Source organism: Oncorhynchus tshawytscha, linkage group LG06, assembly GCF_018296145.1.
Source record: "Oncorhynchus tshawytscha isolate Ot180627B linkage group LG06, Otsh_v2.0, whole genome shotgun sequence".
Taxonomy (NCBI): domain Eukaryota; kingdom Metazoa; phylum Chordata; class Actinopteri; order Salmoniformes; family Salmonidae; genus Oncorhynchus; species Oncorhynchus tshawytscha.
This window is the reverse complement of record NC_056434.1, coordinates 8,173,638-8,194,864: the sequence shown is the minus strand read 5'-3', so window position 1 is coordinate 8,194,864 and position 21,227 is coordinate 8,173,638. Positions and strand designations below refer to the sequence as shown.

At 43.9% G+C, this 21,227-nt stretch overlaps 1 protein-coding gene across 4 annotated transcripts in view; it reads right to left on the bottom strand.

The window, feature by feature from the left end:
* LOC112251968 (WD repeat-containing protein 47-like) overlaps positions 1-20,771 on the bottom strand; it is a 31,018-nt gene extending 10,247 nt beyond the window's left edge. For 2 of the 4 annotated variants that reach the window (XR_002953791.2, XM_024422827.2), the window contains exons 1-8: positions 20,165-20,378; positions 16,363-16,529; positions 13,822-13,905; positions 13,440-13,524; positions 12,616-12,924; positions 11,428-11,873; positions 6,859-6,958; positions 5,769-5,941 (exon numbers count right to left, since the gene is read on the bottom strand). Coding sequence is in view for 3 of the 4 variants with exons in the window: in XM_024422827.2 (XP_024278595.1) it covers positions 5,769-5,941; positions 6,859-6,958; positions 11,428-11,873; positions 12,616-12,924; positions 13,440-13,524; positions 13,822-13,905; positions 16,363-16,529; positions 20,165-20,200 (1,400 nt within the window). In the remaining variant the exon portion in view is untranslated. Of the gene's footprint in view, positions 1-5,768; positions 5,942-6,858; positions 6,959-11,427; positions 11,874-12,615; positions 12,925-13,439; positions 13,525-13,821; positions 13,906-16,362; positions 16,530-19,141; positions 19,225-20,164; positions 20,379-20,408 lie in introns of those variants that run through there. The other 2 variants (XM_024422829.2, XM_024422828.2) reach the window with 2 other exon arrangements.
* Positions 20,772-21,227: the final 456 nt, after the last annotated feature.

Genomic DNA, 21,227 nt, shown 5'->3' with positions numbered 1-21,227 from the left:
ACATCAGCTCCTGCAAGGTGGTTTGTGATGAGAATGGCTCTTCAAAAGGGTTATGGTTTTGTGCACTTCACAACAGCATGATGCTCAATGAGATAAAAATGTTTATCAGACCCTTTAAGGATGCCCAGAGGATGAGTGACGCCATACATTATAATCACCCTCTAGATGTAGAATAGAGCTCAGTGTCTGAGTCCAGTGTCTCAATGCACTATATCTGACACCCTCAGGCAATGGAAGAAATGTACGCGAAGGAGTTCAACGGGAGGCGGATCTATCTGGGCCATGCCCAGAAGAAAGGAAAGCGCCAGGCAGTGCTGAGACACAAGTTTGAGAAGAAGAAGAAGTAGGAACAGGAGGAGATGTTGGGTGAGTCTTGACGTCCCTCTGTTCGATTTACTTCACTAACATCATTCAGGAAATTGTAATCCTGGGTCCTTACAGATGGTTTGTGTCTCCCTCCAGGTGAGGTCTACCCCTGCATTCACAACAAGCACCCCAGTCTGGCTGGGAGGAACACAGGCATGGAGAAAGACAACTCTGAGTCCCTGTGATAAAAGATGGATGAGGCAGTGGCTTGGTGGCTCCCAGTCGCTCTTTTTATGTGGAAGCTAAAGTATCTCAGCTTGACACTTGTCTGACCGGAACACAAATGTAATATTGAAAAATATGAAACTCCAAAAGGCATTAAAAGTATTTATAAAAAAAAAATGATTGCATGATTCACCGTCTGGCCAGGTATAACATCTAGCATCACTGGATACATCTTCCCTGCTGAGCGGCGTTTCAGGTTATGTCGATATAGGACTCGTTTTACTGTGGATATAGATACTTTTGTACCTGTTTCCTCCAGCATCTTCACAAGGTCATTTGCTGTTGTTCTGGGATTGATTTGCACTTTTCGCACCAAAGTACGTTCATCTCTAGGAGACAGAACACGTCTCCTTCCTGAGCAGTATGACGGCTGCGTGGTCCCATGGGGTTTATACTTGCGCACTATTGTTTATACAGATAAACGTGGTACCTTCAGGTGTTTGGAAATTGCTCCCAAGGATGAACCATTCAGTGGTCTGAATACTTTCAGAATGCACTGTGTGTGTGTGTGTAATTATATATATATATATAAAGATAATGTGTGTGTGTAATTATATATATATATATATAAAGATAATGTGTGTATACATTTTGTTATGTTTACAGCCTTATTCTAAAATGGATTCATTTGTATTTTTTCCTCATCTAAAACACAATACCCCATAATGACAAAGCAAAAACAGGTTGTCATTTTTGCAACAAAAAAAACAACTGAAATATCATACTGACATAAGTATTCAGAACTTTGTTGAAGCCCTTTGGCAGCGATTACAGCCTTAGTCTTCTTGGGTATGACGCTACAAGCTTGGCACACCTGTATTTGGGGAGTTTCTCCCATTGTTCTCTGCAGATGTATAGGTAGGCTACTTCTCTGTATATATCAATGATGTCGCTCTTGCTGCTGGTGATTCTCTGATCCACCTCTACGCAGACGACACCATTCTGTATACTTCTGGCCCTTCTTTGGACACTGTGTTAAATAACCTCCAAACGAGCTTCAATGTCATTACAACTCTCCTTCTGTGGCCTCCAACTGCTCTTAAACGCAAGTAAAACTAAATGCATGCTATTCAACCGATCACTGCCCGCACCTGCCCGCCTGTCCAGCATCAATACTCTGGACGGTTCTGACTTAGAATATGTGGACAACTACAAATACCTAGGTGTCTGGTTAGACTGTAAACTCTCCTTCCAGACTCACATCAAACATCTCCAATCCAAAGTTAAATCTAGAATCGGCTTCCTATTTCACAACAAAGAATCCTTCACTCATGCTGCCAAACATACCCTCGTAAAACTGACCATCCTACCGATCCTCGACTTCAGCGATGTCATTTACAAAATAGCCTCCAACACTCTACTCAGCAAATTGGATGCAGTCTATCACAGTGCCATCCGTTTTGTCACCAAAGCCCCAAATACTACCTACCACTGCGACCTGTATGATCTCGTTGGCTGGCCCGTGCTTCATACTCGTCGCCAAACCCACCGGCTACAGGTTACCTACAAGTCTCTGCTAGGTAAAGCCCCGCATTATCTCAGCTCACTGGTCACCATAGCAGCACCCACCCGTAGCACGCGCTCCAGCAGGTATATCTCACTGGTCACCCCCAAAGCCAATTCTTCCTTTGGCCGCCTCTCCTTCCAGTTCTCTGCTGCCAATGACTGGAACGAACTGCAAAAAAAAAAATCACTGAAGCTGGAGACTCTTACCTCCCTCACTAGCTTTAAGCACCAGCTGTCAAAGCAGCTCACAGATCACTGCACCTGTACATAGGCCATCTGTAAATAACCCATCCAACTACCTCATCCCCATATTGTATTTATTTATCATGCTCCTTTGCACCCCAGTATCTCTACTTGCACATTCATCCTCTGCACATCCTACATTCCAGTGTTTAATTACTATATTGTAATTACTTCACCACCATGGCCTATTTATTGCCTTACCTCTCTTATCCTACCTCATTTGCACATGCTGTATATAGATTTTGCTACTGTATTATTGATTGTATGTTTGTTTATTCCATGTTATTCCATGTGTAACTCTGTGTTGTTGTTGTTTGTGTCGCACTGCTTTAATATATCTTGGCCAGGTCGCTGTTGCAAATCAGAACTTGTTCTCAATTAGCCTACCTGGTTAAATAAAGGTGAAATTATATATATATTTTTTTAAAGATCCTCTCAAGCTCTGTCAGGTTTGTAATCGTTCCTGTTATGCAATTGTTTCTACTCACCACCAGATGGCAGTATATAGCCACAAGCTCATTATTTTTTTATTTTACTATTCATCACGACCTCATGTTAACTCAATAACACACGTTTTGTTTTATTTACTACATGAGTGGTCAGTTAGTAGTAATAATGTTGTGATTTGAGTAGAGATGAGCAGAGTTATGGGACCTACTGGTTAAACACTTCTTATTTGTATTACTACACAATTCCAGCCTAATGACTATTGTTTTACTGTTGGCTGTTTGGGAATCTACTACTTAATAGCTACTAAGCAGTGTGGTACGCAATTGTGTTCATGCTAACATGGTTTAATTGATATCACAATATGTAATACAATTTATTTATATTATTATTTATATTTACTTAATCATTTTTGAAGCCACAACAATCTGTTGCGGGAGAATTCAAATTCATAAATGGATCAAAGATCAGGACAGTCAATGAGATCAACATGATAGTTTAAATTTTAGACTGAATGACAACAAAAATATATATCTTTTTTAAGTTACAGACCAAATCATTTTCAAAAAATATGCTTTCGAAACAAATAACATGTTCGCGGTGGAAATCGTTCCTTTTGCAAAGCATGTAAACGTTTTCATCTAACTATTAGTTCATTCGGGAAGTATTCAGACCCCTTGACTTTTTCCACATTTTGTTACGTTACAGCCTTTGCCACAATGACAAAACAAAAACAGGAATGTAGACATTTACACTACCATTCAAAAGTTTGTGGTCACTTAGAAGTGTCCTTGTTTTAGAAAGAAATGCATTTTTTTTTTGTCCATTAAAATAACTTCAAATTGATCCGAAACACAGTGTAGACTTTGTTAATGTTGTAAATGACTTTTGTAGCTGGAAACGGCAGATTTTTTATGGAATATCTACATAGGCGTACAGAGGCCCATTATCAGCAACCGGCACATTGTGTTAGCTAATCCAAGTTTATAATTTTAAAAGGCTAATTGATCTTTAGAAAACCATTTTTGGTTGCTACATGATTCCATATGTGTTACTGCATAGCTTTGATCTCTTCACTATTATTCTACAATGGAAAAAAATAGTAAAAATAAAGAAAAACCCTTGAATGAGTAGGTGTGTCCAATCGTTTGACTGGTACTATATGTCTATTTCGGATATTACTTGTTCTGAAATTTCTTAAATGTATTTATATTTGACTCATTATTAATTTATATTTTAGTCATTTAGCAGACGATCTTATCCAGGGAGACTTACAGGAGCAATAAGGGTGAAGTGTCTTGCTCAAGGGCACATCAGATTTTTCACCTAGTCAGCTCAGGGATTCGAACCAGCGACCTTTCAGTCACTGGCCCAGCGCTCTTTCAGTCACTGGCCCAGCGCTCTTTCAGTCACTGGCCCAGCGCTCTTTCAGTCACTGGCCCAGCGCTCTTTCAGTCACTGGCCCAGCGCTCTTTCAGTCACTGGCCCAGCGCTCTTTCAGTCACTGGCCCAGCGCTCTTTCAGTCACTGGCCCAGCGCTCTTTCAGTCACTGGCCCAGCGCTTTCAGTCACTGGCCCAGCGCTCTTTCAGTTACTGGCCCAGCGCTCTTTCAGTTACTGGCCCAGCGCTCTTTCAGTCACTGGCCCAGCGCTCTTTCAGTTACTCAGTTACTGGCCCAGCGCTCTTTCAGTTACTGGCCCAGCGCTCTTTCAGTTACTGGCCCAGCGCTCTTTCAGTCACTGGCCCAGCGCTCTTTCAGTCACTGGCCCAGCGCTCTTTCAGTCACTGGCCCAGCGCTCTTTCAGTCACTGGCCCAGCGCTCTTTCAGTCACTGGCCCAGCGCTCTTTCAGTCACTGGCCCAGCGCTCTTTCAGTCACTGGCCCAGCGCTCTTTCAGTCACTGGCCCAGCGCTCTTTCAGTCACTGGCCCAGCGCTCTTTCAGTCACTGGCCCAGCGCTCTTTCAGTCACTGGCCCAGCGCTCTTTCAGTCACTGGCCCAGCGCTCTTTCAGTCACTGGCCCAGCGCTCTTTCAGTCACTGGCCCAGCGCTCTTTCAGTCACTGGCCCAGCGCTCTTTCAGTCACTGGCCCAGCGCTCTTTCAGTCACTGGCCCAGCGCTCTTTCAGTCACTGGCCCAGCGCTCTTTCAGTCACTGGCCCAGCGCTCTTTCAGTCACTGGCCCAGCGCTCTTTCAGTCACTGGCCCAGCGCTCTTTCAGTTACTGGCCCAGCGCTCTTTCAGCTCTTCACTGGCCCAGCGCTCTTTCAGTTACTGGCCCAGCGCTCTTTCAGTTACTGGCCCAGCGCTCTTTCAGTTACTGGCCCAGCGCTCTTTCAGTTACTGGCCCAGCGCTCTTTCAGTTACTGGCCCAGCGCTCTTTCAGTTACTGGCCCAGCTCTTTCAGTTACTGGCCCAGCGCTCTTTCAGTTACTGGCCCAGCGCTCTTTCAGTTACTGGCCCAGTGCTCTTTCAGCTCTTTCAGTTACTGACCCAGCGCTCTTTCAGTTACTGGCCCAGCGCTTTAACCACTAATAAGTGGACCATAAGATGTAGAAACTTCTCAGTGAGGTTGTGCTCCCTCCAGGTGTGTGTGTGTGTGTGTGTGTGTGTGTTGTCTCTAACCTGTTGAGAAACTTCTCAGTGAGGTTGTGCTCCCTCCAGGTGTGTGTGTGTGTGTGTGTGTGTTGTCTCTAACCTGTTGAGGAACTTCTCAGTGAGGTTGTGCTCCCTCCAGGTGTGTGTGTGTGTGTGTGTGTTGTCTCTAACCTGTTGAGGAACTTCTCAGTGAGGTTGTGCTCCCTCCAGGTGTGTGTGTGTGTGTGTGTGTTGTCTCTAACCTGTTGAGGAACTTCTCAGTGAGGTTGTGCTCCCTCCAGGTGTGTGTGTGTGTGTTGTCTCTAACCTGTTGAGGAACTTCTCAGTGAGGTTGTGCTCCCTCCAGGTGTGTGTGTGTGTGTGTGTGTGTGTGTTGTCTCTAACCTGTTGAGAAACTTCTCAGTGAGGTTATGCTGGGCATCTGGCCCCTCCTGTGTGTGAACCCCTCCCTCCAGCAGCATCTGCTGGTACAGCTGTCTCTGCTGCTGCTTCTGCTCCAAGTGCTGCTGAACACGCTTCTTCTGCCTGTAGTACTCCTGGATCTGCTCACCGTCGTGCTGTTGAGGAAGACACACACGCATTTAGAACGATAGACGAATATAGTACACCAAGACCGAAATACACCATTATGTCAGGTCATGAGGTTACCTCCAAAACACGCGGCAAACTACAGTACAGCCCTCTCTACAAGGCCTCAAAGCTAATCCACATTAAAAGAAAAAATCCGCATCAAACACACAAAGGGCCAACTCTTCATCTCTCTAACGTGACTCTATGCATGCACAGAAAAATCCAATCTAAAGCTGCTGGGCTTCAGAGATATATTAAAATGAGCAATGAGTGTGCTCGCAGGCTGGCTGTGTCAAGACCAGCCATCAAAGCAGATTGTACACCGCTGTCTGTGACCCTGTGTCGTCAAATTATGGCCCCCGCAGCAAATGAGGTGGTCGGCAGTAGCTCATAGACTCCCCCGTCAGGTGACAGGGTGTCTGTGGGGTCGACTCCCCCGTGGACGAGGTCGTTGGATTTATGGGTAACTAAAGTCAGTGGGTGAGGAGATGGGGGTGTGGGGGATACCATGAGAGAGACCATATGAGAGACACACACAGACAGAGAAACAGAGAGCGAGAAAGAGAGAGACAGAGAGAAACAGAGAGAGAAGAGACACAGACAGAGACACAAAGAGAGACAGACAGAGAGACAGACAGAGAGACACAAACAGAGAGACAGACAGACAAACAGAAACAAACAGAGAGAGAGAGAGAGACAGACAGAGATCAATATGTATTCCCTTTTATAATGTATGTCCTATGTTTTTTTCCTGAATGGCCAGATGGGGGTGCAATCTTGTTTGCAGGAAATGACAGAAATGCACAAAAATGTTAGTGATGGGCATTTACAGTTATATGCGCTGGTCTCACTAAACCTTATCATCACAGGAAATGCCTTGCGTGATACAAGGGGGTGAAATTACCTCTTTTTCGTTTGGCGGCCCACCGTCCGCCCCGGGGGCCAGAGGGGTGCGCATGACATTTGGTCCACTGGAGGCCAGAACCAGAACCGGTGGGACAATCCTGTTGACACAGGGACAAAATATCCACATGACTATAGGCTTGGCAGGAACAGGTTTACAGTGTCCTCTCCAAAAATGGCATAAACTGCTAAACAAGCACACTTTCAACCAATCCCAAACCAGCCCCTACACCCTAGGGAGGTCTAGTACCATATTGCATATAGACTACCATCATCATCATCATCGTTTGGCTACAGAACAGTCGACCGGTACAGACCGCATATACCACAGAGCATATAGGAAAATACCTATCTATTAATTCCTTTCAGATCTACACAAGTGTAGGTAGAACCCTAATGGTCGATTTGCGCATCTGATTTCCTTTTCACTAATGTTTTCGTACTTCATTTCACAGTGGCCTTTACAGACTACAGTCAGCTTGTCAGTGAACCAGCACGCGACACGGTGCCCGAGGCACGCGACACGGTGCCCGAGGCACGCGACACGGTGCCCGAGGCACGCGACACGGTGCCCGAGGCACGCGACACGGTGCCCGAGGCACGCGACACGGTGCCCGAGGCACGCGACACGATGCCAGACGTACGCGACACGATGCCAGACGTACGCGACACGATGCCAGACGTACGCGACACGATGCCAGACGTACGCGACACGATGCCAGACGTACGCGACACGATGCCAGACGTACGTGACACGATGCCAAACGGACTCCCTAGAGGACTGATCAAGCTTGTAAACTCATGGCTCAGCTTACATCACAACAATATAGAAAGACCTTAATTCTGATACAGCCTCTATTAATACCTACAACTGCAAAAACAACATTCACTACTATGTGGTCAGTCTTTAATCATAATGGAATCGATATTTAAAAACTAGCTATCTTACCAGATATAAATGACAAACAGAAATAGTCACATTTTCCAATAGGTGTCAGGATACTGAATGTGGCCACTAGTATGTTTCCATCTCTATACCCAGCAGCCTCGACGGGCTCTTTGTAAGAGCAGAGTGGTGGATCTCTCAGGACAGTGCAGCAAAGCTATAATGTATGATAAAGCATTGTTAACAGTATTATTAGTAATCGTGTTAAGGCTAAATATAATACAGTGCCATATTAAAAAATTAAAAAATGTTTAACCTTTATTTTACTAGGCAAGTTAGTTAAGAACCAATTCTTATTTTCAATGACGGCCTAAGAACAGTGGGTTAACTGCCTGTTCAGGGGCAGAACGACAGATTTGTACCTTGTCAGCTCGGGGGTTTGGACTTGCAACCTTCCGGTTACTAGTCCAACGCTCTAACCACTAGGCTACCCTGCCGCCCCAGAGATCCACTATTTGGTTCAATGGCTAAAGGTCTGTATTCCCCTTTTGGGCAGTTAATCACCACCTGCTCCCGAACAGCGCTAGATATAAAGCACTGCATCGCAGTGATAGAAGCGTCACTACAGACCCTGGTTCGATCCAGGGCTGTATCACTATCGGGCCGTGATCGGGAGTCCTATAGGGTGGCGCACAATTGGCCCAGCGTCGTCCGGGTTAGGGGAGGGTTTGGCTGTCACTGTATATAAGAATTTTGTTCTTAACTCTCTTGCCTAGTTAAATCAAATGTAACAAATATATATATACTTAAAAAAATATTAAAACAGCGAAAAATATTCTTAATGTCTCCACGTGGATCTAGAACGGAATAAATGTGTGTTCCACGTGGATCTAGAACGGAATAAATGTGTGTTCCACGTGGATCTAGAACGGAATAAATGTGTGTTCCACGTGGATCTAGAACGGAATAAATGTGTGTTCCACGTGGATCTAGAACGGAATAAACGTGTGTTCCACGTGGATCTAGAACGGAATAAACATGTGTTCCACGTGGATCTAGAACAGAAGAAAGAATCTAGAACAGAAGAAACGTGTGTTCCACGTGGATCTAGAACAGAAGAAACGTGTGTTCCACGTGGATCTAGAACAGAAGAAACGTGTGTTCCACGTGGATCTAGAACAGAATAAACGTGTGTTCCACGTGGATCTAGAACAGAATAAACGTGTGTTCAGAAGAAACGTGTGTTCCCGTGTGTTCCACGTGGATCTAGAACAGAAGAAATGTGTGTTCCACGTGGATCTAGAACGGAAGAAACGTGTGTTCCACGTGGATCTAGAACAGAAGAAACGTGTGTTCCACGTGGATCTAGAACAGAATAAACGTGTGTTCCACGTGGATCTAGAACAGAAGAAGTGTGTTCCACGTGGATCTAGAACAGAAGAAACGTGTGTTCCACGTGGATCTAGAACAGAAGAAACGTGTGTTCCACGTGGATCTAGAACAGAATAAATGTGTGTTCCACGTGGATCTAGAACAGAAGAAATGTGTGTTCCACGTGGATCTAGAACGGAATAAACATGTGTTCCACGTGTTCAGGATTTATGTATAACCATAGTCTGTACCATATGTCTATAACAGCATCTTAAAAACAGACTGTCTAAGCATCTTAAAAACCGACTGTCTGAGCAAAATTCGTGCCGACCTTGGCTGGGGCCACTGAGAGTACTTCCCAGGGTCTCCGTCTCCCTATCTTGAGGGAGGATGGGGAGTAAGTCTCACGGATTCCCCCAATCTCTGTCGGCTGGGTAGCAGGACATTGTGTGCGTATGTTAGTGTGAATGTGCGTGCGTATGTTAGTGTGAATGTGCGTATGTTAGTGTGAGTGTGCGTGCGTATGTTAGTGTGAGTGTGCGTGCGTATGTTAGTGTGAGTGTGTGTATGATAGTGTGAGTGTGCGTGCGTATGTTAGTGTGAGTGTGTGTATGATAGTGTGAGTGTGCGTGCGTATGTTAGTGTGAGTGTGCGTGCGCGTATGTTAGTGTGAGTGTGCGTGCGTATGTGTATGTTAGTGTTAGTGTGAGTGTGCGTGCGTATGTTAGTGTGAGTGTGCGTGCGTATGTTAGTGTGAGTGTGTATGTTAGTGTGAGTGTGTGCGTATGTTAGTGTGAGTGTGAGTGCGTATGTTAGTGTGAGTGTGAGTGTGCGTATGTTAGTGTGAGTGCGTATGTTAGTGTGAGTGCGTATGTTAGTGTGAATGTGAGTGCGTATGTTAGTGTGAGTGTGCGTGCGTATGTTAGTGTGAGTGTGCGTGCGTATGTTAGTGTGAGTGTGCGTGCGTATGTTAGTGTGAGTGTGCGTGCGTATGTTAGTGTGAGTGTGCGTGCGTATGTTAGTGTGAATGTGAGTGCGTATGTTTAGTGAGTGTGTGTGCGTATGTTAGTGTGAGTGTGCGTGCGTATGTTAGTGTGAGTGTGTATGTTAGTGTGAGTGTGCGTGCGTATGTTAGTGTGAGTGTGTGTGCGTATGTTAGTGTGAGTGTGCGTGCGTATGTTAGTGTGAGTGCGTATGTTAGTGTGAGTGTGAGTGCGTATGTTAGTGTGAGTGTGAGTGCGTATGTTAGTGTGAGTGTGCGTGCGTATGTTAGTGTGAGTGTGCGTGCGTATGTTAGTGTGAGTGTGCGTGCGTATGTTAGTGTGAGTGTGCGTGCGTATGTTAGTGTGAGTGTGAGTGCGTATGTTAGTGTGAGTGTGAGTGCGTATGTTAGTGTGAGTGTGCGTGCGTATGTTAGTGTGAGTGTGTGTGCGTATGTTAGTGAGTGTGAGTGCGTATGTTAGTGTGAGTGTGCGTGCGTATGTTAGTGTGAGTGTGCGTGCGTATGTTAGTGTGAGTGTGAGTGCGTATGTTAGTGTGAGTGTGTGAGTGCGTATGTTAGTGTGTGTGCGTATGCGTATGTGTGAGTGTGAGTGTGTGTGCGTATGTTAGTGTGAGTGTGCGTGCGTATGTTAGTGTGAGTGCGTATGTTAGTGCGTGCGTATGTTAGTGTGAGTGTGCGTGCGTATGTTAGTGTGAGTGCGTATGAGTGTGCGTGCGTATGTTAGTGTGAGTGTGCGTGCGTATGTTAGTGTGAGTGTGCGTGCGTATGTTAGTGTGAGTGTGCGTGCGTATGTTAGTGTGAGTGTGCGTGCGTATGATAGTGTGAGTGTGTGTATGATAGTGTCAGTGTGTGTGAGAAGCCAGTATAAAGTGAATGGTTGTGTACAACAGACCAGCGCTCTCGTGAATAAACCGTTTTGACTATGTTAGCTGGGCCTCCATCTGTTTCATTCAACCAGTATCTTACACATTCTAGGTCGCAGACTGAGTAGTATAATTGAATTGGGTTATGAACCTTGAGAACATAATTCTCCTAACAGTATCTTGTTTACAGTAAGCCTATTGTCATGCCGTACCTACCCATTTCATTAACCCTTAAATGAACCCTGAAGGGCCCAGTACCTACCCATTTCATTAACCCTTAAATGAACCCTCAAGGGCCCAGTACCTACCCATTTCATTAACCCTTAAATTAACCCTCAAGGGCCCAGTACCTACCCATTTCATTAAACCTTAAATTAACGCTGAAGGGCCCAGTGCCTACCCATTTCAATAAACCTTTAATTAACCCTGAAGGGCATAATGCTGTACCTTTCTGGCGAGTCGTCGTCCAGCTGTTGCACGTTATTCTCCACCATGCTTTGGCTGAGCGCCGGTCTCACGCTGCCCTCCGTGCCCCTCTTGTTCTGGGCCTGGGCCGCCAGGCCATGGGACAGCCCGTCCAGCACCGGGTTCAGGGACCGAGACATGTAGGTGTCTGCCGACTGGGGCCTCTGCAGGGGCGAGGAGGGACAGGGGGAAAGCCGGCTGATGAGAGGGGTGAGCAGGTCGGCGTGGCCTGCCTTGGTGGGCTTGACCAGGCGATCCACGTGGATGGCCAGGGTCTTCTGCTGAAAGGCGCAGGAGAAGGCGCCTGGCGAGAGGTTCTGGAGCCACGAAAGCAGGGAGAGGTCGAGTTCGTCGCAGCCATTACCACACAGCATGTCCACGCCCAAGAGCACCTCGTCCTCCGTGATCTCCTCCCCCGTGGCTTTGCTCTGGAAGAGAACAGTACAGATACGTTTAATAAGGGCTCTCTTTTTGTCTCCTTTCCCTCCATCTGAACTGGTATTACCGAGGCAAGAGACAACTCCTGCTAGTCATATTTCTATATTGACTTCACCGTGTTTTCAGATCAGCATAATAATTTTTTATTTATTTTACCTTTATTTAACTAGGCAAGTCAGTTAAGAACAAATTCTTATTTTCAATGACGGCCTAGGAGTAGGTTAACTGCCTGTTCAAGGGCAGAACGACAGATTTGTACCTTGTCAGCTCGGGGGATTTGAACTTGCAACCTTCCGGTTACTAGTCCAACGCTCTAACCACTAGGCTACCCTGCCGCCCATAATAATGTAGACTGATCTACTGTGAAGCTCCCCTACCATTGTGTACGTGGTGGAGTGCCTCATCCTTGGGACCTCTGTAGAGTTTCAGAAATGGAGAACAATGCTGTGTTTCAAAAGGGACATTTTCAACCCTTTTCTCAAAAGCACTTGACATTCTGAAACAAGGTTAGAAAACTGGCCTCATTCACCTCCAGCCAACACATTGGCCATATTTACTGAGCCTGGATTCCTCTCTAGGCGACTACCTTCTAGGGAGTTTTGACTGGCCACTGTGCTTCTGCTTCTCTTTAGGTTGTTGGGGTCCTGGTTAACGTAAAGCACTTTGTGACACCTGCTGATGTAAAAACAAAAAAAAGGGCTTTATGAATACATTTGATTGGCCAACACTGACCTGACAGAACTCCACACAGCACTCGTACAAAACTCCTTTGATGAGCAGCTGGAAGAGGCGGTTGCCGCTGGCCCTGAACCCAGCCTCGCTCAGCTTCCTGTCGGCAGGGATGAACTCCGCCACCATGGCGCAGGCCTCCTCGAAGCAGTGCACCCGGGCCGTGCTGGGGTTCCAGTCTTTGAACTCAGCATGTTGGGTGAGGCAGGGCAGCGTGAGGAGCAGGCATAGTTTACTGTAGTCCTCTTTAGAGGGACAGAACCCCTCCAGGCTGTGGAGACATCTGACCGCCTCTTGCATGGACAGCTCCAGCTGTCAGGCAGCATAAGGAAAGGGGGTGGAGATTAATTCACTGGCGTTTACTGAGTAAAGTCGTACTAAATAGATATAGTATAACCCACTACTTCTAATAGATATAGTATAACCCACTACTTCTAATAGATATAGTATAACCCACTACTTCTAATAGATATAGTATAACCCACTAATTCTAAGACAATTTAAGATCACTGAAATGTAACTCATCAATTAGGAAGTGCTTATTATTTTATTTTTTCATTGAACATGAAATTTACTTCCAAATTACACTGGAAAAGTCCCGGTTTCCTTCCTTGGTGATGTTTAAAGCTTGCTACACCCGAAGCATAAAAACAGAGACCGAAATCATAAGCCATCTTATCAGTTGATCACTTCAGAGACTTGTAGAAATACTTGAAATGGATCTTGCTCAACTGACGGTTGGCTTTTGCTGCCAGTATCTCAGCATGTCTATTTGAATACAGTCGTACACGCAACGCTTGCGGTATAGACTGGCTTGTCCCACTCACGTTCTGAGGGTCGTCAGCAGCTGACATGGCGTTATTTACACACAGGGCCTCCAGAAATGTCTGCTTCAGAACGATGTAGCGGAACCTAGACAAGCCAGGCAAGATCACAAGACACATTTATAACATTCTGTAAAAAAATAAAAAAAATAAAAAAAGAAGCCCAAATTCAAAATGTGTATTTCTTCATATGTAATTAAACAAAATGGGTTGACTGTACAAAGATAACATCTAATTTCACCTCTCGGTCTCGACACCTTACTCTTGACTGGCTAATCAAATCTCTGAAGAGTTAACCTGTGACCTGTGTTTCTGGTAAGAGTTAAGATTCACATTTGGGTGGAAGACATTGGATCAAATAAGCATAAAAAAAAGGTTCTCTCACCTCTTTTTGTCAAACTTCTCCATGCCTTCTAAAGGCTGAATGAATTGTAGGACCTCTTCCCATTGGCCATCTAGAATCAGCTGCCTGTGACACAACATGGGAATAGCTATCAGGGCATAGAGTTAACCTGGGTGGTGTCCATTAAACAAAAACAAGATTTTTTTAATTTATTTTTTAGTTCAGATCATTTCACTCCGTTTTGGGTCGTTTTCTTCCGTGTAGTGAACAAGACCCTGTTTGACCTTCATCCATTCACCTTGTACCTTCTGGTAGCAGAGAGGTGACTAGTAATATGATCTGAGTTGTTAGTTACAGAGGTTTTATGAAAAACTGTACAGTTCCCCTTGAATGCTGTTAGTATTTGTGTGTACTACTGCAACAGAGCATCCTAATTTGTTACTATTTGTGTGTAGTATTGCAACAGAGCATCCTAATTTGTTACTATTTGTGTGTAGTATTGCAACAGAGCATCCTAATGTGTTAGTATTTGTGTGTACTACTGCAACAGAGCATCCTAATATGTTAGTATTTGTGTGTACTACTGCAACAGAGCATCCTAATTTGTTACTATTTGTGTGTACTACTGCAACAGAGCATCCTAATTTGTTACTATTTGTGTGTAGTATTGCAACAGAGCATCCTAATGTGTTAGTATTTGTGTGTACTACTGCAACAGAGCATCCTAATTTGTTAGTACTTGTGTGTAGTATTGCAACAGAGCATCCTAATGTGTTAGTATTTGTGTGTACTACTGCAACAGAGCATCCTAATATGTTAGTATTTGTGTGTACTACTGCAACAGAGCATCCTAATTTGTTACTATTTGTGTGTAGTATTGCAACAGAGCATCCTAATGTGTTAGTATTTGTGTGTACTACTGCAACAGAGCATCCTAATTTGTTAGTACTTGTGTGTACTACTGCAACAGAGCATCCTAATATGTTAGTACTTGTGTGTAGTACTGCAACAGAGCATCCTAATATGTTAGTATTTGTGTGTACTACTGCAACAGAGCATCCTAATGTGTTAGTATTTGTGTGTAGTATTGCAACAGAGCATCCTAATTTGTTAGTATTTGCGTGTACTACTGCAACAGAGCATCCTAATTTGTTAGTATTTGTGTGTACTACTGCAACAGAGCATCCTAATGTGTTAGTACTTGTGTGTACTACTGCATCAGAGCATCCTAATTTGTTAGTATTTGTGTGTGTACTACTGCAACAGAGCATCCTAATTTGTTAGTATTTGTGTGTAGTACTGCAACAGAGCATCCTAATATGTTAGTACTTGTGTGTAGTACTGCAACAGAGCATCCTAATATGTTAGTACTTGTGTGTAGTACTGCAACAGAGCATCCTAATGTGTTAGTACTTGTGTGTAGTACTGCAACAGAGCATCCTAATGTGTTAGTATTTGTGTGTAGTACTGCAACAGAGCATCCTAATGTGTTAGTATTTGTGTGTAGTACTGCAACAGAGCATCCTAATGTGTTAGTACTTGTGTGTAGTACTGCAACAGAGCATCCTAATATGTTAGTACTTGTGTGTAGTACTGCAACAGAGCATCCTAATGTGTTAGTATTTGTGTGTAGTACTGCAACAGAGCATCCTAATTGGATAAGCCTGATGGAAAACAAAGAGGGGTAAACAACGACTCTGAAAATCGTATTATAGTGAAACATTTATGTAATCAGCCATTTACTGACGCTAAATTGAATAATGTCCCGAGGGGGATCTTTAGATTAAGTCACTCTGGTGAAGGTCACGGAGTACTGTACAAGGTGCAGTGCAGCATGAAATAAGATTTGTGTAAAAAAAAAACGTGAATGAAACGCAGGACCTCACATACGCCAACACTATCGGTGTACTTAAAAAGGGACATATCATTCCAAAAATGCTGTTTTCAGTATTTAAAATGTTGTCTCATATCAAGATGAGTTCACATCCCATGCCAGCAGTTCGTGTAGATTCAGCTCTATGCCTCCGCCTCAAATTTATAGAAAAGATAAGCACTGCAAATCTGGAGATAATATGGTGCTTAACTTTTCCATTCATTTTTGGATAGCTGAATCTACAAAACAGATGCTCTGGGACATGGACTTGTTTACGGAGTCGTGGAGCGTGATTAATATTAATTATTTTATTTAACTAGGCAGTTTTAGTTAAGAACAAATTCTTATTTACAATGATGGCCTACCACCGGCCAGACCCTCCCCTAACCCGGATGGCGCTGGGCCAATTGTGCGCCGCCCTATGGGACTCCCAATCACGGCCGGTTGTGATACAGCCCCGGATCGAACCAGGGTCTGTAGTGATGCCTCTAGCACTAAGATGCAGTGCCTTAGACCGCTGTGTATCAGAACTGGGCTGGAGGAAAAACCTGCACACAGGGATTGAAGAGTGCTGCTTTAAAAAGAGTCCTAACGGGGTGGTCTTTCTGAAGAGTCTTCTTCCTGATGGAGGCATGCCTAGCTGGGTGTTATTCCCATACAGACGGCAGAATGACGCCGTGTTTGTAGCAGACTAAAAGCCATGCTAGTACCTGAGGAAGAGCATGTCGTCAGAGTAAAGACCATTAATGACACCACTCTCCTTCTCCAGAGACAGCATGCTGATGTGAAGCTTCCTGGAGTTGAGGAAGTCCAGCATCAGCTTGATCACCTCCACCTCTTTGATGTTAATAGTCTCCTCCGCTGTCATGGCGACAGTCTGTCAGGACAGGTAGAGAGAGAGACAATCTGTCAGGACAGGTAATGAGAGAGACAGTCTGTCAGGACAGGTGGAGAGAGAGACAATCTGTCAGGACAGGTGGAGAGAGAGAGACAATCTGTCAGGACAGGTGAAGAGAGAGAGACAGTCTGCCAGGACAGGTGGAGAGAGAGAGAGAGACAGTCTGCCAGGACAGGTGGAGAGAGAGAGAGAGACAGTCTGCCAGGACAGGTAGGGAGAGAGAGAGTCTGCCAGGACAGGTGGAGAGAGAGAGAGAGACAGTCTGCCAGGACAGGTGGAGAGAGAGAGAGACAGTCTGTCAGGACAGGTAATGAGAGAGACAATCTGTCAGAACAGGTAATGAGAGAGACAATCTGTCAGAACAGGTAATGAGAGAGACTATCTACCTGTCAGGAAAAACATTTTAAAATTTAGGGCAGCTGTTCCAATGTATTCCCACAAAAAAATACACGTGATAGTGTCTCAATGTATTAAATATTGTTTTAATTTAAATACAATTTATATTTCAAGCTTAGTTAGTTAAGGTCAATTTACAGTTCATTTGCAGTGTACAAATGATTATAATGCTGTACCTGCCCCCTCCCTCACACCATCTGCTCCGACAAAAATCATTCTGCCAGCCAGTGTTGCCAAGGGCTACCTTGAAAACAATGTTGCAGGTGAAAATGTATTGTCGCGGGTGTTGAGTTTTTGGGCCAATTCTAAACTGCACCGCGGCATTTCTCTTAGAAATGTATATATTTAACTGTGACCTGCTGCTGTTGACTATCAGGCAGTGAGCAGGCTGTTACGGAGTGAGTGAATGGTGGAGAAGAGGAGGGCTGGAGGGGTGTGTGTGTGTGTGAGTTGAGAGCACTGGTTGAGAGAGCGCTGCAGCAAGAGGCCACTGACTCAGGGAGACAGCAGGACAATTATGTGACACATTTTTATCAGTTGTAGGTAGGCTATTTATTTACACTGAACAAAAATATAAAAACACAACATGTAAAGGTGTTGGTCCCATGTTTCTAGAGGTGAAATAAAAGTTCCCAGAAATGTTCCATACTTATTTCTCTCAAATTTTGGCCACAAATTTGTTTACATCACGGTTAGTGAGCATATCTCCTTTGTATTGCCAAGATAATCCATCCACCTGACAGGTGTGGCATATCAAGAACCTGATTAAACAGCATGATCATTACACAGGTGCACCTTGTGCTGGGTGACAATAAAAGGCCATTCTAAAATGTTGTTTTTTGTCACACACACAATGCCACAGATGTCTCAAGTTTTGAAGGAACGTGAAATTGGCATGCTCGACCAGAGCTGTTTACAGAGAATTGAATGTTAATTTCTCTACCATAAGCTGCCTCCAACGTAGTTTTAAAGAATTTGGCAGTGCAGACCACATGTATGGCATCGTGCGGGCTACTGGTTTGCTTTGCCCCATTGCTGTGGTGGGGTTATCATATGGGGCAGGCATAAGCCACAGACACCAAACACAATTGCATTTTATTGATAGCAATTTGAATGCACGGAGATACCGTGAGGAGATCCTGAGCCCCATTGTGAGGCCCATTTTTTAAGGTATCTGCAATCAACAAATGCATATCTGTAATCCCAGTCATATGAAATCCATAGATTAGGGCCTAATGAATTAATTTCAATTGACTGATTTCCTTATATGAACTGTAACTCAGTAAAATCTTTGAAATTGTTGCGCTTATATTTTTGTCCAGTATAGATTGGTCATTATGGAGACACCATTTTTCCATAAAACATAGTAACGCAATAGAGCTGATAAAAACGGCGACAAAGCATTGGAAAACGACTTTAGGCGCACTAGAGCTCTTTAGATAAATTAGCTCAAAAAGGTGGTTTAAAGTAAACTGCATTCTAATGTCGACTTCTTTAACGGATAACAGTATCAAGCGAAGGGTTTTACTCTTGCTCAGTTGTAGGGTCTGGAGCGCTGCACCAGTGGAATTAAAATAATGGAAGTTCTGGAACTCCCTCGCGGTCTTGTATTATGGGGGGAAAGTCCACAATGAAAATTACATTAAAATGTGTCGAAAGACAAGCTACATTTGCATCTGTTGGCCATCAAGTAGGCTATTCATTTATATGCCATTGTAAGCTACCATTTCCTACAATAAATACATATTGAAATGATGATATTACTGGACTCGTTGCAAATCAATTCGTGCCACATGTGTATCCTATCTGGAGCTGGCAAACGGATTGAATAAATAGCCTGTAACTCCGTTTGAGTTTGTTGTAGCCTTGCGTTATTATGCAATTATTCATGGCCATGTTAAATTAATTCAATTGGAAGTTATGAATTATGATCATAGATCTATCGCAAATGTATCATTGTCCATATTTTAATGTTTGTTTTATCGTGGACTTTTCCCTGAAATTAGATGTCCTATCTGGGACTATAGGCTTCCTGCATCTAGCTCAGCAAACCATGGCAAAATTGAATTGCAATTATAAACCCAGATTTTAGTCCGTAATCTATGTGTATTGAAATAACAAGTCAATCTCGCAAATAATCCATTTATAACTGTTTTGTAGTCTTAATATCTGGCCCATAATAATGGCACAATTACCCGAAAATCACCAAACATTCATTTCTTGAAGTTCGTCCAAGTGTTTCTTCACAGATTTCAAGATCCCCTGTCCAACTTTTATCACTCAAACTCTGTCGGATTGACCTATGGTTATGCACATGCGCAAAATGGATTTATTTCACGCAATGAGGCACAAGGGGGTGTGGTATATGGCCAATATACCACGGCTAAGAGCTGTTCTTAACCACGACGCCACGCTGAGTGCCTGGATACAGCACTTAGCCGTGGTATATTGGTCATATACCACACACTCCGAGGTACCTTATTGCTTTTAAAAACGGATTACTAACGTAATTAAAAGCAGTAAAAATAAACGTCATACCTGTAGTATACGGTCTGATATACCACAGCTATCAGCATTCAGGGCTCAAACCACCCAGTTTCAAAATCATTTTTTTGGGGCAAGTTTTAAGGCCTTGTGGGCGGGTTTTCAGAGGTCATTGGGCAAAACTTTTTGCTAGACCTAGTAACCATGCACAATAGTTTCCTACCCCTTAGAAGGTTTCTTCCTAATAGGCCTACAGACATCTTGGGGGAGCTTCTTACCACCGTTCGTTAGTAAGCCTTGACTTGTATTTTCCTTTGTGATGCGTTTTAAATTGCACTTTGGGAAACGTGGTACTAGTATTACCAATATAATGTGATTGATGAAAAACAAGCATAGGTGTGTGTGTCAATAAACTCAAGAGGATTGTCAAGGGGAAAGATTAAGATGTTGTCAAGGGCAAGCAAAATTATGAACCAAAAATTGTAAAAGATATGGCCTAGTGCCAGGTCTACATTCAATGCTGTGGTAAGGAGAACTACATTCTGCAACACCTAGTTATAAAGGCCTGCCATCGGAGTACAAGTTGTAAAACACGGGTACATCATCCTCTCTCTACCTCCCATGTTTACACCATACTATCTGAAATCAGTGTCACCGGCCTGTTGATTCATTTGCATTGCAAACATCTACTGTGGGCTACACATGACTGCTGGTTAAGTAGCTAAACAACTTACCTTATGTGCTACCTGACTTGTCGCTGGCATAGACATTAGCACTGCGCACGTACAATGATTATTATATCCGAGTAGGCTAGCACCAGGAACACGTGACAGATAGCCTACTAAATAACCATGCTAGATAATAGAATGCATCACGTTTATAGAGCCGGTTAGCAAAGCATGTATTGATTGAGCTGCAGGAATAAAACACTATCAACCACCAACAGCCGCCACCCAAAAACAAATGCAACCTTCTCACCTGTTTATCGCTACAAATAACGTCACATAAATTGCGAATGTAATCCGCAGGTTCGCCAGCAGATGAGAACGTTTACAATGTATTTTAGCAAGGATATTTTATACAAATCTTCGTTTGTTTTTTCTCTCGCTTTCCCACCGTATTTCTAGTAGGCTATACACAACCTCCGGTTGCCAAGAGCACAGCAGCAAACCACCAATCAACCGGAAGATACGCTGCGGTTTCACACACCTACGACGGTGCATCCCGCGGTCCGCTCAACAACTTTCAGCTCGATCACAGTCAGCTCACGCAATTCATATATATTGTCACTTAGTCCCTTAATAACGGCATTGCAACTGTTTACATCCCTGGCAATTGCTTTCCCAGACATTATCTAGCATGTTCCAGCCATTAGATGCAGCGGAATAGAGGAAGACAATGGCAATTGGAAGGTGTGCAGTTTGTGGAACGAATATTTCTTAAGATTGACAAAATGCACAATTGCATAAGAAAGTACGTATAAAACCTCAATTTTATCAGATTTTGTGATCGTACATTTATAACCTAAAGCCATTGTATATATATATATATATATTTAAGTCCCATTGGGTAAAATAAGGGTTGATTTTGGAGTTATTGCAGTATGCGTTGGGGGATATCACCTAGCAATATATCACCTATTTCCATTGCACAATGCATTATAATTAAAGCAATCCTCAAGAGAATTGCCTTGAACAATACTGAGGGAGCAAGGCAGGAGACAATCAGTGACCTTAGTTTCTTATGACTGGTTATTACGGTTGCAAAATCGTGGTAACTTTCCCCAAATTCCTAGGT